The sequence below is a fragment of the Sardina pilchardus genome, chromosome 6, assembly GCF_963854185.1.
Source record: "Sardina pilchardus chromosome 6, fSarPil1.1, whole genome shotgun sequence".
In the NCBI taxonomy this organism is placed as follows: Eukaryota; Metazoa; Chordata; class Actinopteri; order Clupeiformes; family Clupeidae; genus Sardina; species Sardina pilchardus.
In genome coordinates, this window is record NC_084999.1 from 19,212,486 (window position 1) to 19,230,575 (window position 18,090).

Here is an 18,090-nt window from a genome sequence, read left to right on the forward strand (position 1 = left end):
AGGAAAACACAAATACATACAATTCAATAACTTTATTTAGTTAGAAACAGACTATTGCAATTTGAAGCAATGTTTCGTTCAAAAATTGAGAGGGGTCCATTCATGTTCACAATAATAATAAAAATAAAACTGTGCATCGTGTACACTTTTGCAACTGTGCAAAACTTGTTTTCTAATGCACCAATAAGTTACACATTTCACCAAAAGATGATCCTGGTGTATAAATATCAGACTGACAATGTGTGGCAAAAAGCAGTGCAATCTTGTCATACAGTAGCTGATATTCTACCATGGATATGACCCACTTTACAGCCCTTTCCTACTTAATACAATGGCATACAATGTTCCATTTGAGGTATTTTCCCCTCATCATGGATCAGAAACTCAATGTTTTTGATTCATTACACTTCACAAATTGTCTTCACCAAATTATCTTTTGAATCTAACTGTTCCTCAACAGTCAAACTTCTGTTGGGGCAGGAACTAGCTGTACTAGAATGTATTGCTGCATCATAACTCCCATCATCATATTCTGCTTTAGTTTGCACAGCAACAGACTTCATCAAAGCAGTACAACTCAATTCAATAGGCTCTGCTTTAATATTCTTAAGTATCGGTTCACATGTCTCTGTATCATGGGAAGTCTGTAGGCGGAGTGTCACCATCCCGTCAGAGTCTCTTCCCACCAAAGGGTAAGGGGATGACCTACCAAGCGAACCTCTGTACGCACCTGTGCACTTGAGAGGCATACTCTGCAGTTCATCCTGCCTCAACAATGTCAGTTTTCTATTGCACCAGTGCTGCCCAAGCAACTGGATAGTTTTGACATTCTTGCCACACATAGCGCAACTCATCTGATTCAGTGTCTGTTCTTCAGGCACAATTCCCACCGCCTTTGTCCCTTGTTGCTTCAAGTCTTCTACCCTTGTCTCTGCCACCTTCAGTGCTCCTGTCTCGGCCACATTTCTCCCCGTCATCAGCATACTGGCTATTGTTTGTTGTAGAATCTTCCTATCAGGCTGGCCCGTTGTGTGCTTCACCATTCCGTTCATCAGGTTCCATCCTGGCATTTCAGTAATTTTTCTTACAGGCTGTTGTTGTGACATTCTGATCGCCTGCCCATAGCTCACTGGTGCCAAAGCTTGTTGTGCTTTTATCTGAGTTTTTCCTTTATCCATCTCAATCTGGGGGAAAAACACGTTGAACACGTCTTTGTCCATGTGCCTGCTTCTTACATGTCGTTGCAAATGCCAGGGTTGGTAAAAGGCTGCCGGACAATGTGGACACCGCGATACAGACAACTGTTTTTGATCAGTGGAAACATCACAAACAAAATGACCTATTGTGAATCGGTCTCTGTTGCTTGCGTAATATGCACCGCATGAATGGCGGGAAGGGAGAGGAGTATTACCGAGCAGCAGCAGTCCACAGCGCCAGCAACCATGAATGTGTGTTAATGAATGAGAAACAATATGCTCCACCAGCAATTTCTTGGCCCAGAAAATGACCCTGCAGGTTGCGCACATATAGGGGCCCCCGGCATGGAACAACTGCTTGGTCCGAAGAAGCACAACTGGTTGAAACTGCCGAGTGAGGTTCCCTGTGGCACATGACTGTGGAACGCCTGGAGCTGCAGTTGGCATTGGACGAGCTGTGGAGGGCATGTTTTTCGAAGAGTAGGATTTACGCCGATAGGGAGCGTATGAAGAAGACACAGGAGGAGGGAGTCCAATCATAGTAGGTGCTGCAGATAATGTGGGAGGGGCAAGGAGATTTAAGGCAGGAATGACAGGTGGTGCGTACTTCATCTGTGCTGTAAAGGGCATTAACAAATTGCGCTTCTGTGCATGCTGCAGTTCCCGATCTATACTTTTAAGCATCCGAAGCTTCATCTCCCCTAGCCGTGCACCTTGATTTCTTTTCTTCATAATGCTGACGTGATCTGACTGGAGAGCTGTTGTATCACTGTGGGTATTTCGATGGAGGAGCATCTGAGCATAATCAGTGTACCCCATCCCACAGGAGCAAATGAAACTGACCGCTGGGCATGCATGGTCCTCCAATGACGTTTTGTCTGGAAACTTATGCTCGCAAGCGATGCAAAACACAGAGGTGGGTTGTGTCTGTTCAGAGATGCTCCAGGGCATGGGAAGACTCATCTGTGGCTCCTGGAATGATTGGTACGACAGTGTAGCCATGTTGATGTTACTGAAAAACATGAGACATACAAGACATCAGGCTTGATAGCAGTTTGTAGCAAATCTATGTGAACACAATCAGGCCCTGTGTCCACCAATCGCGTTTTTTGCACCGACGGCGTCAATTTTCAATATAAAGTCTATGTAGCTCAGCGTTCACAGCGCTGAGCGCCCTCAGCGGAAAAAAGCTCTCGGCGCTGACTGTTTTTTACCGCAACGCTCAGAGCGCTCAAAGTTGAAATCTGTTCAACTTTTAGAACAGCGCCGGGATTGTCAATGTAACTTCTCGTTATAAACTGTCTCTGATTTTGGTAACATAGCAACAATAAACACTTCTCGAAGCACCGAGAAAAGGAGGTTGAGGGCGCTCTCGGCGCAAAAAATGCGATTGGTGGATACAGCACCTCAAAGTGTAGCTAACCAACCAGCATGAACGTCTAAATCCATTCATGCTGGTTGGGTCCATTATAGCGATTCAAGGCACATTCAGGGTTTATGAAAACAGAGATTCTGATGATAGATATCATTTCAAGGTGGTTTTACTTGTGACACACAGACACACACACACCAAATTCCTTGTATACACAAGTATACTTGGCCTATAAACCTGATTTACATTTTGCATTTACAGGTTTCAGTATGGATATTTGAAGGCTATCTTCATAGGAGTGAATATTCACTGGTCTGCTGATGTCTGAATCCCTGAACAGAGAGCAGTTAGGGTGAAATCAGACAGGAAAATTATTGCTTAAACCTTGACTTAGGTCCCAAAACTAAGACCTGTAAAATATTTCTGTTAAATTACAACATTTTCACCTTTGATTTTGTATAATTTTTACATTCTCAGAAATGCCTTACCTTGGAGACCATAAAAAGTATTATTTCTAGCCTGCCCAAACATTGTAGGATTGAAGACAATTGATCTCAGTACTGGACTATTAGAAGTTTGCACTGATTGAATGTTCATTAGTCTATATAAAGACCCTAGATTTGGAACTGCTTGAGTTTTCCTTTAAGTAAATTCAGCTGTCTGAGCTACCAAACGGGGATTTTCTATTCAAAACCTTTTACAGTTTCATTGCAGAAAATTAACAAATGATCAAATACCTCACCAAATACACTTTGCTGCTAAATGCATTTCAGAAGTTATGTTTGATTTTTCATGCAATACTTTTAATATTATTATTATAATGCATAAACTATGCAACTATTTTTACATTGCTATATACTTCCACATATAGGCTACTGCCTGGCTACCATCTGAAGATTCTGCCTACTGTAAAGGTGTACTTATGAATACATGTGGCAACCTTTTGAGCAAAGTTGCCGGGCAACCACCTAACCAGTTCCATGTGTTCTGATGGGATGATCATAAACATTTGCCTACTGATGATTAAAGCTCTCTAGAAAAAAAATGTTGCTCAATATCAATGGGAATGTGCTAGACTGGGTAAACCCAGCCAGATCTGCCGGCAATTTGCCCTGCAGCTCAGAGCTCAGGCTGGGAACTTGCACATTTATCTCTCCTGCTCCTGTCCATGTTTGCTGGAACCAATCACAAACTGGCTTATCCACCAGGTGCACCCAAGTGCACAGAATCATTTGAACTATGCCCATTGATCAGGCCTCTAGTGCAGCAGAAATACAGCGCTGACTCCCCAGACTATACTCAATCTCAAAAGATTGATCTTATAGTCTGGTGATAGCCAGGAATGTGCCAGAACCATTTACTTATGAACACTACCAAGCAACATTGCTCAAAATGTTGACTTGTTGTGTATCATTAGCATAAGTTAACTTTTCATTAAGGGAAGTCTCGTTAATTGTTTGTGATACAGTAGCCTTTGACATACAGGTCTTCGTGTTTGTGTTTTCTGTAAATCAACTATTCATTCATATATTGAAATGGGCTGATGAATGAATTGTCTAAATCAATTGATATGCATTTTGTGTAATAAATTGATTAGCAGATCACTTCCTTGTATTGATGCATAACCTTCCAACCTTCAACAGCGATGCATCGATTATTTCCACACCCCTATTGCTACCGCCCACACTTGTACATCCAAACTTAATGTGTCAATATGCACATCATTGTAAAGTTAATCTAAAAACACAAAACTAGTCAAACCCGATAAGTTACACATCAGCTCGTCGCTATTTCTAGCAGCCCCTTTAGGCGATAGCTGGCCTTAAGTTATTTCAGAGCAGACGGAAAAGTATTTGGCTGTAAGGTATAAGGCCGACCTTCTTAAGCATACATTTAACCAATACTTAATGTAACAACAATAACTTACACTACACATCAGCAACCATAGACGGTAAGTCAGCAACGCGTTAGACAATACCCGCCATTTTGAAGAGGGAAATTTCTTCTCCAAACGGAACTGTGTGTTAGATGCAAAACCAAGCTCACTAGTGCCACACACGTCCTGAATGGCAAAACGCTCATTGCTCACGCAAAGACACATATTTTATTGTCTGTGAAAGAAACACCTCCGTTTGTTTATCAAATATGAAAAATATGTTTCACCCTTGGTTTATCAAGTTTACGCTCTCTGAAATGCCTCATCTTTCAAAGGCCTCATGTTTGGCCTTTGAAAAGTATTCCTATTGAACCTTAAGAAATTGTACTGCATGGTCACTGGTTTAGGCTCTAGATATGGGGAAAGTGCATAACTGGTGATGAGGGTCTTGTAGCCTACATTTTTTTATTATTATTTTTTTGTATCCACATGACACCAACCATTGTTTTGTCTGCAAATACAATATTTCATTTATGTTGAGATAATATTTGAGGTCTGCAACAAATAGCCTACATGAAGATTGATACAGCTTGGCAAGCTAATGACTGTCATCGCAGATTTGCGGTCAACACTGCCCCCTGGCGGTACAAAATTGCAATATTTAAGGTGGATCGAAACTTTCAGTTTTTCTCAGTCGCTTTGGTGCATTTCTCAGCTCAGAATTGAAATTCTCAAAACTACCTGTTCAATCTTCACATCATTGTGTCACTTGTGCACATAAAAAAAAGCAGTTTCTCATTTCTTTGAACAAGTTGCAAATGTTTTGGTACATCCATGCAAATTATTATGTACAACTTTGCTGAATAGTCTCACCCCCACAGCATTTAGGCATAGTTCATAGCAGCTTTAGGCTACTTATGCAAAATGGTTGAACAAGTTTTCATATGAAAATGTGTGGCCCAAAAGACAGGAACGTCAGGAGGTGTGGGAAGACTGAACTGTAATTCCTACAGCACTGCAGCTTCCCCAAGGTATATTGTCCTATGGTCACATAGGCTACTTTTCCCCCCTTTGTACTATGCTGTGCTTTCTTTTGCTTTCTGTATCGCAATGACATAGTGCACCTCTCATTTAGTCTTTTAAACATCCTCCCTTCCTTCCTCGGTCCTCGTCCTCACTGATCTACATAAAGAATGATGGGGCGGCAACAATGAGATAGTCTGGCTATCCAATTAGATCAGTGGGAGCGAACCTGGAGGATCGAGCATCGAGGAGAGAAGTTGAGAGGCACCCATAGTATGTCAACAAATTACAGTAAAAACAAACAAACAAAAAAACTGTAAAAGCATAAATGTGAATCTTGTCCAGTCTTTTGCAATCATAGGTGTATCCTACAATTTACAAAAAATGTCATCAAAATTTTAGCCATAATCTGAACATCCCTCCATAGTTATACTGACAACAGGACTGAGCCATTTCACTGTCTTATCTGTACACAATGACTTGTCATTCTGATGCACTGACATGTTCATTGACACAGATATTTAATTTTGAGGGATGAACTAAGGATTTTGAGCAAGAAACTGACTTTTGCCGGTAATCAATGGTGTTTTGCTATTTGTATAAACTGTTTTTAGAAATGCACTTACGTTTTGCAAATCTCAAGGATGATTCAAGAAATGTACCAAAGCGACTGAGAAAAACTGTACCTCAATGTGAATCTAGTCCCATCCTCAGCCTCATAGATATTAAGACAAAACTAGGTGTGATTGCATTTTTTGGTTATGTTCATAGGATTAAAATGTTGTGGTGTAGCTAGTAGGAACATGAACATTAATGTGGGATAGCTCAGTCAAGTCTTTTCGTGCATAAAGTGGAAATTATGTAGGCCTACCATATTTCTAAATACACTTACTTGATTATATTAGGCTAACCTATGGGTGTTCATTCTTTGCCCTAAAGCAAAACAATGATTTTGACTGTGTGTTTATCTATGGTATAACATTGGCAATTTGTACACTAATGCATACCTTTCACATAGATTTCAAGTGCCTATACGCCACATACCATTTTAATCTTATTTTGCACTTTTTTCCAAATCTATGGCCAATCAATGAGAATGCCGTTCAGACTTGTAATGGTTCAGTCACACTGAGGACATGTTTGTATCACCCTACAAAGTTTGGGCTGCCAATGAATAACATTTTCTATTAGTGCCCAAACATGGCTTACCAGACAATGTGATTTCTAGGCTGTAATACTGATATAATTTCAAGGGTTGAAAATATATCATGAATAAAATTTGAACAGAAATATTTTACAGGCCTTGATTTTGGGGCCCATTCTTGATATAGATGAAAATCTTGAGTGGTACAGCAACAACCTTATGTGATTTGACATGGAGTGACACCTATGGGTAGTAGGGTAGTGGTAGTGTTGGCCTACAAAGGAAGACAGGGCTGGGCAAAAAGAGGGAAATGTATCTCAAGTAAAACATCAAATACCCTAATTTTAAGTATGTCAAAATAAACTACAAAATACAGTAGCCACACCATGTATCAAAACAAAATGTATTTTTGTATTTTCAAAATTAAAACTACAACTACTCGTTAAAGGGAGCATGAAATCACTTTGCAAACCTTCTAAATCTGCATAACCTATTTAATCTCCTTCATCAGTACACTCTGTTCATTAAATGGACAGTATTTGAGAGCATCTGCTTTTCTTTGCCTATAAAGACCACAACTCATGGTACACAAATACAGTAATTTCCCGTAGCCGCATAGTGTATAAGCCGCAGTATAGTGTTTTATGCAAGTTAAAAGAAACAAAACCATATCAATACCATATTAACTGCCCCCGTGTATTAACCTCATAGCTGAAGAAATTGAGCAAAATCAATAAGCCGCAGCCAATAGTCGGGAAATTACGGTAGGCCTGTTTCGGAAAATGAGGTCTCTGACATTGTCAATATCACGCTCAGAATGCTTGATGTTGTACCATGTAAGTGCTAAATGGTGTTATTCACACCAAGGAACATTTTTTGAGCAACATTGCAGGGAACCACGGAATAGGAAACCATGTTTTCCAATTGGACGATCATGTCAATACTGATGATTAAAGTTCTCAAGAAAAATAAGTTGGCCAATAATGAAACGTGGCAGAACATCAACGCTCAGGAATAATACACCTCTGAAGTCCGCCTCCAAAAAAGCTACCAACTTTGCCCATATAAGGAGATCCGGTATCTTAAGATGTTTCCTATTGCGGAAATAATATGGGAATTTTGAAGGAATACACCTTTTAAACTTTTGTAGGGATGAAGAAATCTGAAAAGGACACATTTTGTCCTACCCACTTCTGTCCCCAGTACACCTTTGTGTGGGTACTGTGATTTTCGATACGTTAAGATGCAACACAGATTTTTGCTACCTTAGAGCTAATTTGCCATAGCTGTTTACTGTAGCTTCAATTAAGACCTGGATCTCCTTATATGAGCAAAGATGGCAGATTTGGTGGTACACCAGGAGTTACATACACAAATCTGCCTAACATCAGCATGTTCCAATTACCACCTAGCTCACCATATCAGTTGGCTTGAACACTAAAATATGGGTCGTGCCTTAATGACCATGGGAAATTGAGGGCCAGACCAGTTAGTCTGTGAGCCCTAAAATTTCAAAACACAGTAGTGTTTGCACTTTAGACTGCTATATGATTTCATGCATTGGTTGATTTTCAAATACATAACTATACAATATACTGTAATGACAAATATAAACCACATTACTATTGCATTAATGTTTGTAAATATATGATTAATATATTCAAGGTGAACCTAAATTTGAGAAGAGGGTCTGGATGTACATGTTTTTTATTGTCCTCGCTTGCTCTCTTTTTTTACATGAACAAGATTGGATACAAATCTTTTAAGAAACATCGTAATTCCACAGCATTCTTAATGATACAAATACAAAAAGTTTACATTGTATTTACATAATATCTGGTTCAATATGACAGATACTGAAGATTTTACAAGAACAAAATTGGCACACAAAATGGTAGGTCATGTTAAATCACCAATGCTGGCAAAATATCAACAGCAGATGCTTGCAGCTGAACATCAATGTACATATATGGAGCTAATTTCTAGAATTAAAAAATAAAATAAAATCACATAATATACAGATTACAGAACCCTAAGAATTACTGCTCTAGGTTATCAACTTTTCTACAACTCTGTTCTAATGAACAGTCCTTCAATAAGATCGTTTTAAAAAGGTTATTGGTGAAAAACGCTATTGTTCAGGTGCTTTGGGTTGGGTCGGGAATAAGGAAAAGTCCTCAGAATTTATCAAAAGTAGATTTTCTTTGCTCTGAATTGGATGTTTGTACTTCTGGCATAATCAGGGATGAAATACTTGAGTATTTCACAGTTGAAAAAAAACTGGGAGGTCTTCTTTTGTGGCTAGGCCATATTAATAGGACTTAAGTGTCAGATCACTGTGTGCACCTGGCAAAGTTTGACAGAAGAACGAAGAAAGTTGCGGTGGAAACGGACACAATGGACAGGCTATCATCATATGGCCGAATGGATAGAAGTTCAAACACTCACATGATCTATTCTACCTTTATGACATCAATCAGACCCCCGGGTATGCGATGGACCTTCCGTCTATGGTCTTTTAATGACTGCAGTTTGCTGTAGCTTCGATCACAGATCTGACAGCTGAAAACCATGGGCTGGCTGTCTTGCGCAACATCCACAGCATTACTTATCTGAGAGCCAAGCATCCCTCCCGGCATGAGATGAACCTTCCTTCTGTGGTCTCTCAGAGACTGCAGAGATGGGAAGGTTCTTCGGCAGGCTTGACAGGTGAAAGCAGGTGCCTGGCTGTGCATAAACCTGGGAGATTCACCTGTTTGCATCTCTGGTCCTCCCCCAAGAATTCGATGGACTCTTCTTCTGTGATTTCTCCATGCCTTGAGAGTAGGATAGGCACGATGGCAAATCTGACATCGGAAGAGGTTAGATGAGCTGCTTTGCACAGCTCCTAAGGGATCAGTTCTTTGTGGAGCATGACTTTCTGCAAGTATGCGATGGACTCTCCTCCTGTGATTTTTCAGTGACTGTAGTGTGTGGTAGGTTCTCTGGCACAGCTGACAGCGGAAAGAATTCATCTGGCTGTTTTGTAAACTCTGACTTGTTTGTGCTACATGGCCTCCTCCAAGCAAGCTATGGACTTTCTTTCGGTGGTCTTTCAGAGATCTCATGCTGTGGTACATTCGAGGGCACATATTGCAGCGGAAGAATTTAAAGAGTTTATTGTTACTGGTTATGGTTATTTCCTCCCTGGATTCAACACTTTGCAACTCCTGCTCTTCTTGTCCAACAGCATGTGCAGTCTTTTTGTGAACTTCCAAATCTTCTGGCCTTTGGAAACCTCGTGGGCACAAACGACAAGTGAACACTTTGTCTTGGCTATGAGTGATTAGATGCCTTTTCAGCCCCTCCACAGAGGTGAACCAACGTACACACACAGGACAGCGTATTGGTTTGACCGAAGATGTACATGTGTTACTCTGCATGTGCAAGTCTAGTGTGTAAGTCGAAAGGAATGACATCCCACAACGAGAGCATGCATATCTCTTGGGTGCAGAGGCTTCACCATAGCAACTCAACCTCATGTGCCTCAGCAGAGAACGCCGTGTCTTAAAAGTCTTGGAACATTTAGGGCAGCTACAAGGTGCTGGGGTCGATGGATGGCGGCTGCTTAGCTGTGCAGTGGACTGCTGCTGTTGACTTATCACAAAAGACTGTTGTTGCTGGAATGGTGCAGGATGGTACGGCTGTGACTGATCCTCAGGAGACGATTGCCGTCGGTATTGCACATGTGACCTCAGATGAGCCTCATACTTCATCCATGACTGCAGGTTTTCGCCACATTGGGGGCAAATATAAGACTCCTGGGCATGCATTTGCAAGTGCTCAAAAAGACGTCTGGGGCATGTGAAGGCCGATCCACACTCACAAGTCACTTTCCTCGGAAGCACCGATGGCAGTGACATAATCCCCCAGCTTTTGTCACTGTTTTCAGCGGTAGGCTCTTGCCTGTTGGACGGACTCTCAGAGAGTGGTGGCAGGACAAAAACATTGTCTTGGCTGGCTGTATTATACGACCCTGATGGTTCATTCTGCATTCTTATTCCAGTCTGACAACTTCTCTTGTGAATTTTTAAACTGTCCATATGACTAAATGTCTTGCCACACTGGATGCAATCAAAAACTTTCTTAGATTTAAAGACTTGTGTCTTATGCCTTATTCTCCCAACACAAATCTTTAAATGTTTAGTCAGACCATAGTTGCGAGTAAATGACTTGTGACAGCGTCCACAAGTAAAACGCTTGACATCCGCATTAGAAAGAGCACTTGGAATGTCCTTATTTTGTGCTTTTGAAACGGCACTGCCTTCAATCAACATCTGATGTAACACATTATTTTTGTGATCATCTTCATCTGCCTCAATTAACACATCAATTTCAGCCTCCTCCACTGGAGAGATTACTTCCCTCTCCTCTTCCTGGTCTTCAATGCACATACCATCATCATCATCATCATCTGGATGTTCTGTTCCAACATGCTCAACTGTGTCAGTCGGCACATGGTCATCTGCTAAGACTATCTCTTTTGGCTCAGATGTTGTAGACTCAGCAGAATGTGGACTAAATGACTCTTTAGGAGAATCAGACTCATTTCCATCCTCAAAAGGATCTTGTAAAACCTCAAAAAAAATCTCATTATTCGGTTCTGTTTGATGTTTGTCCACACTGACAGACTCTGCATTTAACACCTCTTTCTTCACTTGATGATGATCACCTGTACCAATACCAACACTCATGTACTTGAGTGGGTTCACACCGCTTCCATTAACTTCCATGTCTGGCCAATCATTCTCCACAACACCACAAGGATCTTGAGCAGAGTCTGTCAAGGAGGAAATAAACTGACACTTATGCGTTTTGAGAGAATAGATGCGTGTATAGCTGCGATTGCACAGATGACAGTGAAACCGAGGTGGCTGAGCAGCATTAAGGTGCAGTTTAGGAGAGCTAGGTGATATCTTCCCCTTGCTGAAGATGTCCTTGACAGGTGCTATGGAGCAGGTGTGTTTATCAGCACCAGATGTGCTTATGAAGGGCTGCTTGCATCGGCGACAGGATTTCAGCCTTTCTTTCCTGTGCAAGGCATGATGCAGTACGAGCTTGTCTAAGTCACTGAAAATGCGCTTGCACTGCCCACACTGGTAATTTCCTGCGACATCTTTATCACTGGCAACAAACCTTTGCCGAGTCTCAAGGAGAACCACAGGACAATATCTCCTAGCCACAGACACAGTTGGTTTCTTGGGTGAATGCATAGAATACACCATGCGTGGAAAAGTGTGGAAAGGCCTTCTTACGGAGGGTCTTAACCGTCTCTTGGGGGGTGATGTAATATCTGACCCACCTGGTGTTCTCGCATCACTGGAAGATCCGTCTAATTTGTCTGAGCCCAGTTTAAGCTCAGGTGGCTTCTTAATGTTCATGTATGCGTTTGCCAATATTTTCATTACTACTTTATTGGCGGCTGGTTTCACATCTTGATTTCGATTCTGAAGAACCTCAGTGTTGTCACTGTGGGTCACAGAATTCTTCAAGACTTGTGCATATTCATCAACCTCAGTATCTGGTGAGATATTATTCTGCATTCCCAAGTTGACCAATGGCAAATCAAGCTTTGCGGGGTCCAAGGCTTTCTCTAGTTCAAATTCTGAATTGTGTTTGGGAATTCTGTTTTCTGTGGCCAACTCCTCATTTAAGGTCATTTCAGACATCCCATTAGAATCACTGCTGTTGGGTGGCATGTGTAAAGAGCTAGAGGTCAAGCTGACATCAGTACTGGCTAAGGAATGTGGGACGGGATAGCTGGTCACTGCCTTTGCTGAGGGTTCCTCTTTCAAGCCCTGTGGACTTACACCTGACTGGTGTGTCTCAGTGTGACTCTGGCCTGAACTTCCTTGGTGGGATTTTTTATGCGCCTGAAAAGCGTTGAAATCTGTACACTTCTCTCCACAATCACATATGTAAAAATCTGGGGCCGTGGACGGAAAGATGGAAGCACACACATGCTGTTTTAAGAGGTCCCTGCTACCAAAAACAGTTCCACATCTGGAGCATGAAGGGGGTGGTGGTAGATTTGGAAATTCACTGGCATGACTTGCTTGATGCACTAGCAAGGATGCCAAACCATGAAATGTTACTGAGCAAGCCACACATTGATATGACTTTACTGGTGGAGCATCCGGAGATCTGGTTTCTCCAAGTCCAAACATTTTTTTTTCAGATGTTGAAAACAAGGTTCAGTGTACATCCATAAAATACTGGGGGCACCTAAAAACAAAAAGAACAGGAGAAAAATATAGTTAGAGACATGTAACACAGATATGAAACTCAAAATAAATAGTCTTTTCAACTGGAAAACTCCATCCCTTAAAACAAAATGTGTGTAATGTGTCTTTTCATTTGAGAAGTATTTGGGTCATTTCAGACCTTCCCTGAAAATTTCATCAAAATCCATCCATTACTTTTTGAGTTATCTTGCTAACAAACAGACAGCCAAACAGCCAAACAAACTGACAAACCCAGATGAAAACCAAAAAGGTAAAAGGGATAATTATTAAGGCTGGGACTCGATTAAAAAAAATAATCTAATTAATTAGAGGCGTTGTAATTAATTAATCGAAATTAATCGCATTTTAATTGTATATAAATATATGACCTGAGAACAGTGAGAAGTATTTTTTTTTCACATGGATTTTTAGTATAGCCTACTATTGGATGATGACTGAATACATAGGCCTAAGCTTAAGCAACAAAAATATTGTTTATTAATAAGTCCAACAGACCAGTGCAATTTTTGCCATAAAGTGTAGCAATACCATATTTAGAATTAGTACATTTCAGAAATTCATGTAGCCTATAGATAGGTAGACCTTCTGTAAACTATAATACTGTGATATCCTGTTAATTGTGTCACCTGTTACCTTGAGTTGAGTTCATGAAATTGTTGTGTCCCTTTAAGGGGAACTGGGGGGCGGAGTTTACGTGTGTGCGTGTGTGCTTGTATGCGGTTCTGAGTGTGAAGTTTCTTTTAGGTCTATGAAAGTTGGACATGGAATTAGGTGCGGTGGATTACTGTTATAAGCGTGAGTTGTGGCTGTAACAGCAACTCGGTTGCTATTTGTTTAATAAATAAAGCTCAGAGGTTTCCCTCAAGTGTCTGGAGTATCACAATACTTTGTCCACGCTAGCAGCTAGCTGCTTTATGTTTTGCCCTGAGGTGATACCTGCGGTGATACGTCCTTGTTGCATAGGTTGCACACAACCATGCTCTTATCTACGCTTCCATCCGTTCGTTTTTTGTAACAACATTTCCCATCCACGGGGCCAACCAACGCGGTCACATCAGCTTCTTTGTTCATGTTCACTGTGCCACTGTTTGTTTTGTCTGAACCAAACTCATGCGCGTTACTTGGTGCTCCAGTATAATCGGTCCGTCTGAAACTCATCCAGTGAGAAACGTTCCGCGGTGCAAAAATAAATAGGCATACGATTAAAATGCGTCAATTTTTTTTAACGCATTAATGTTTGTGTAATTAATTAATCGTAATTAACGCGCTAAAGTCCCGGCCCTAATAATTATATTGTGTGGCGGAATAATATTGGGAGCACTTAGACTCTGCGCAGTAATATCCTCACTCCAAAGTGAAACTGAAAGTGCAAGAGTGAGGATATTACTGCGCCACACACTATAGTTATCCCTCTTACCTGCTTAGAAATGCACCACATTTTAATTTGTCTCACCATACTTGGTCGTGTGACTACTCGTGCAACTGTATTTTAATAGGGAAAACATGGAGGCTTCTAACTTCATCTCTGTTTGGATCCTAATGAATGCATTGTGATAGCTAAGTGCTATCAAAGTTGCGCCGCGCGCCAGAGCCAGTGAGTGCACGCATTGAAACGTGGGAGGTATGTATCAACTCGTCTTAATTAGGGGAATAACGTAGTTTAATATGAAAAAACGGTAAAAAAACGACACCATCTTCACAGCTCAGTAACAGCTGGTGGCATAGACCGTCTATGGCTGGTAGTAACCGTGTAACCACTGTGCAAAGCAGCCTAACATGAAGTCAGTTTAACAAATTAACAGAAAGTAACCAACAACCTGATGACATTGTTGTTTATTATATTGCTATTCTCCTTAAAGCTGCAGTTGATAAGTCTGGCAAATTGAGGGGACTTAGCCAACATTTTGAATGTATACAACTCTCATGCCACTCCCCCACTACCACCAAGCACCCTCCCATCGAGTTTATGCTTGTAAGGGGCTGTGCACAAACTGTGATTGACAGTCAGATCTGCAATGACTGTACAGCCCTGCCCTTATTGGACCAGAACAACTGGGAGCTGTGGATTCTTGCAAAAAAACAGGCTCTAGGTGGATGTAGAAGCGCCAAGTTTTTTCCTAAATCAGTTGATTTATGTTGTTCTGTCAAAGCATACTCTCAGTTTCAATGTATATGACCAAACACATCTTGCCAACTGCAGCTTATAGCCTTATTGTTCCATTGTTATTATATGATTGATTGAATGGGCATTATTGTTTATTTGCTATTCTCCTTTATTTTCATTGTTTATTTTACTTGACTAATTGCTTGAATTGACATTGTTGTTTAGCCTAACCTATAATTGCTATTCTCCCTATGTAGTCTGACCAATTTTTTTCATTGTTCACTAAATTAATTATTGTATTGTTTTTATTTGTATGTCGCAAATCCCATAGCCATGACAAGTTTTGATGACAATTTTACGTCACGATTTGAAGAAAAACCCGACAATTGACTAAATCAGGTAAATCTGTTCGGTTTTGGTTTTCGGATTTCTTAAATGCAAACACCTTAAACAGATTATTTCTGTTACCTATCATTACCAGTAATAGGTTTTCTAGTGTGCATGTAAATACAATCAGTGAAAATCAGTGTACTCTGTTTAGGGCCTATGTGAGCACTTGAATAACCAGATAACTACAAAACCCCGATAGTAATATGTTTTTTTAAGTTTGCATGTAAACACATTCATTGATCTATTCATAGGTTTCATCAGGTCCCTTTCGACAAGGTTAATAAAGCACCATACAGTCTGCATTCACTTGATCTTATACTTGATTAATACACCTGTGGAAATGGACCCGATGAAACCCATGAATAGGCTATCATGTGTGGGCTCAGAATTTAATGTTAATGAGTGTTTGTGTCTGAGTTGAGGTCTTTCTTTGTTGATTAGATTGATTTTGCTGAACACCTGTAAAAAAAAAAAAAAAAAACTAAAGACAAGAACTCCCATTCAAAGACATGCCAACCAAGCATTCACAAACATACAGGCATTTGTGGGCGTTTTTAGGGTAACCAAACGGTAACCAGCCATGCAGTTGTAGGTGCAAACAAATGCTGCAATGCAGAAAGGAGCTGACTCCTTATTTGTATTATGAAAGCACCGATTTTTTACGGTTATCACTTAACTTACGTTAATATCAGGTAAAGTGCCTATTTGTTTGCACCAAGTGGTCTGTGACATATAATCGTGCGTGAAAGTCCAGTTATTATTTTCTTAATTAACACAAGAGATTAGACCAACTGTTATTCAACCAGAAGGCTAACATAAACAATCAGTAGCCTAAACAATGTTAACCATGTGCCACCACATTACATTATCACAGGTGTAGGCTCAACTGTTCCACTTTCATGGCATAGCCTACAGTGCCCCCGAAAATCAACCTTGTGCAAGACCTAGGCCTAGCCACTGTACATTGGACAATTTCAACTGAACGCAAACTGCAACGCAAATCGCTAAATGTTAACGACTTTTGGCTGTCTAGCTCCAGTGCGAGAATTATAGCCAAGTTGGGAGAATCACTGATGCAAAACGAAGACAATAAATTAAACACTGAAATCAGACTGTTAGCTCATTCAGTTTGCTGGGCTAATAGCGACACACGTTTGCTGGACGCCGTTGAGGTATGACTGTGTGAGAAATCTGAACAGGCAACACTGAACATTTACAACTGTACGCAACACGAAGACAAAACAATACTGTCTTCTGCTTTGGTGTCAACTACTCAACTGTTAGCTGGGTGGGTAGCTACCTTCTATCCTGCGAACGCGTTACGCACTCATTGCCGCATACATTGATAACGCGAACTGTACGCTTCCTGCTGGATGCACGTGAGGTTGCTGCTCATGATAAGTTGATCCGTATACACACTTGGAACAATAAAAACATGCAACTGTAAAACATACGCGGTATAGTCACAGGCGCAGTCCTTCCCTGCAGAGCCAACCACAGTGTCTCTGCCGCCACCAAAGCGCAGGAGCAAAGTGGGTCTACTGGAAAATAATGTGTGCTCTCTGGTGGTGTGGAGTAGGCAATAGCCTACAAGTCAAGGCCTAGGCTACTGTACACTACAGTTGATATGAGGAGAAAGAAAAGAAAATGTTCTGTCCAATTTTATATGTGAGGAAAATAAACAATAGTCCAAATCATCTTTCAGGCCATCACTTTTTGTGCCCTAAAAAATCCTCAGGATTCCAATCACATTTTGGGAATTATTTTGGACAATCCTGAGCTACGGCCCCAAATTTGGGCAATTGGACAAAATTGGACAAAAATAAAAGAAAAAATCGCAATGTTTTCACAATTTTCTCACAATTTCCACCTAAACAGTATGCTTTCTTTTATACCTACTGCATGGCATGAAAGAACACCAGAGACACAAAACCCAACAACTTCAATACTCAAGGCACTCTGACGATTCAGAAAATTTATAATATACCCATTTATTTCTCATTAGGTTAGTGCTTAAAAATGATTGTTTTATTGATAATATTGCTATTCTCCCTATTTTATAATTGTGCATTGTTAATTTAATTTGTATTGTTATTTATTTGTATGTCACTTTGGACAAAGGCGTCTGCTAAATAACCATAACCATAACCGTAGGCTACTATTTATTTGTGTGAGGCTTAGACTTTAGACTTGTGCAGCCAGCACAAGACTTCCAAATAGAACGGAACAAATAGAATGGACAAATAGGATGGAGCCCTATCAGTTGTAAAAGTCAACTAGAAAAGCACTCAGAGAGCGCAGACCTCCGCCTGCACTGTTCTCTGTCATACATTTGAACCTAAACTATTCCGATCGCCACCACGTGGCCATACCATGCCATTACACCACTAAGCGAAACACATAAACGGCTCCGGAATCCCGACGGTGTTACGGATCACTCCCAAAATGTAATCGTTTCTTCCTTGGGTCATGCCTGACATTAGCTGAAAATCACGAAATCCATCCATTACTTTTTGAGTTATCTGCTAACAAACAGACAGACAAACAAACAGACAGACAAACAAACAAACAGACAAACAGACAAACAAACAGACAAACAAACAAACATACGCCGGTCCCCGATGAAAACATAACCTCCTTAGCGGAGGTAATAAGGTTGTAAAGTGAATTTAATCAAAGACGTGTGACTGATCAAAGGCCC

The 18,090-nt window shown here is 40.7% G+C and overlaps 1 protein-coding gene across 1 annotated transcript; it reads right to left on the reverse strand.

Annotated features, from left to right (window-relative positions):
- Nucleotides 1-17: 17 nt before the first annotated feature.
- On the reverse strand, nucleotides 18-16,890 carry LOC134082871 (uncharacterized). Its single transcript, XM_062538896.1, has 3 exons — nucleotides 16,844-16,890; nucleotides 12,776-12,875; nucleotides 18-2,208 (listed from the first exon to the last, which is right to left on the reverse strand). The coding sequence occupies exons 2-3, from the start codon at nucleotides 12,853-12,855 to the stop codon at nucleotides 402-404; spliced, it is 1,887 nt and encodes a 628-aa protein (XP_062394880.1). The 5' UTR covers nucleotides 12,856-12,875; nucleotides 16,844-16,890; the 3' UTR covers nucleotides 18-401.
- Between the last annotated feature and the right edge of the window lie 1,200 nt (nucleotides 16,891-18,090).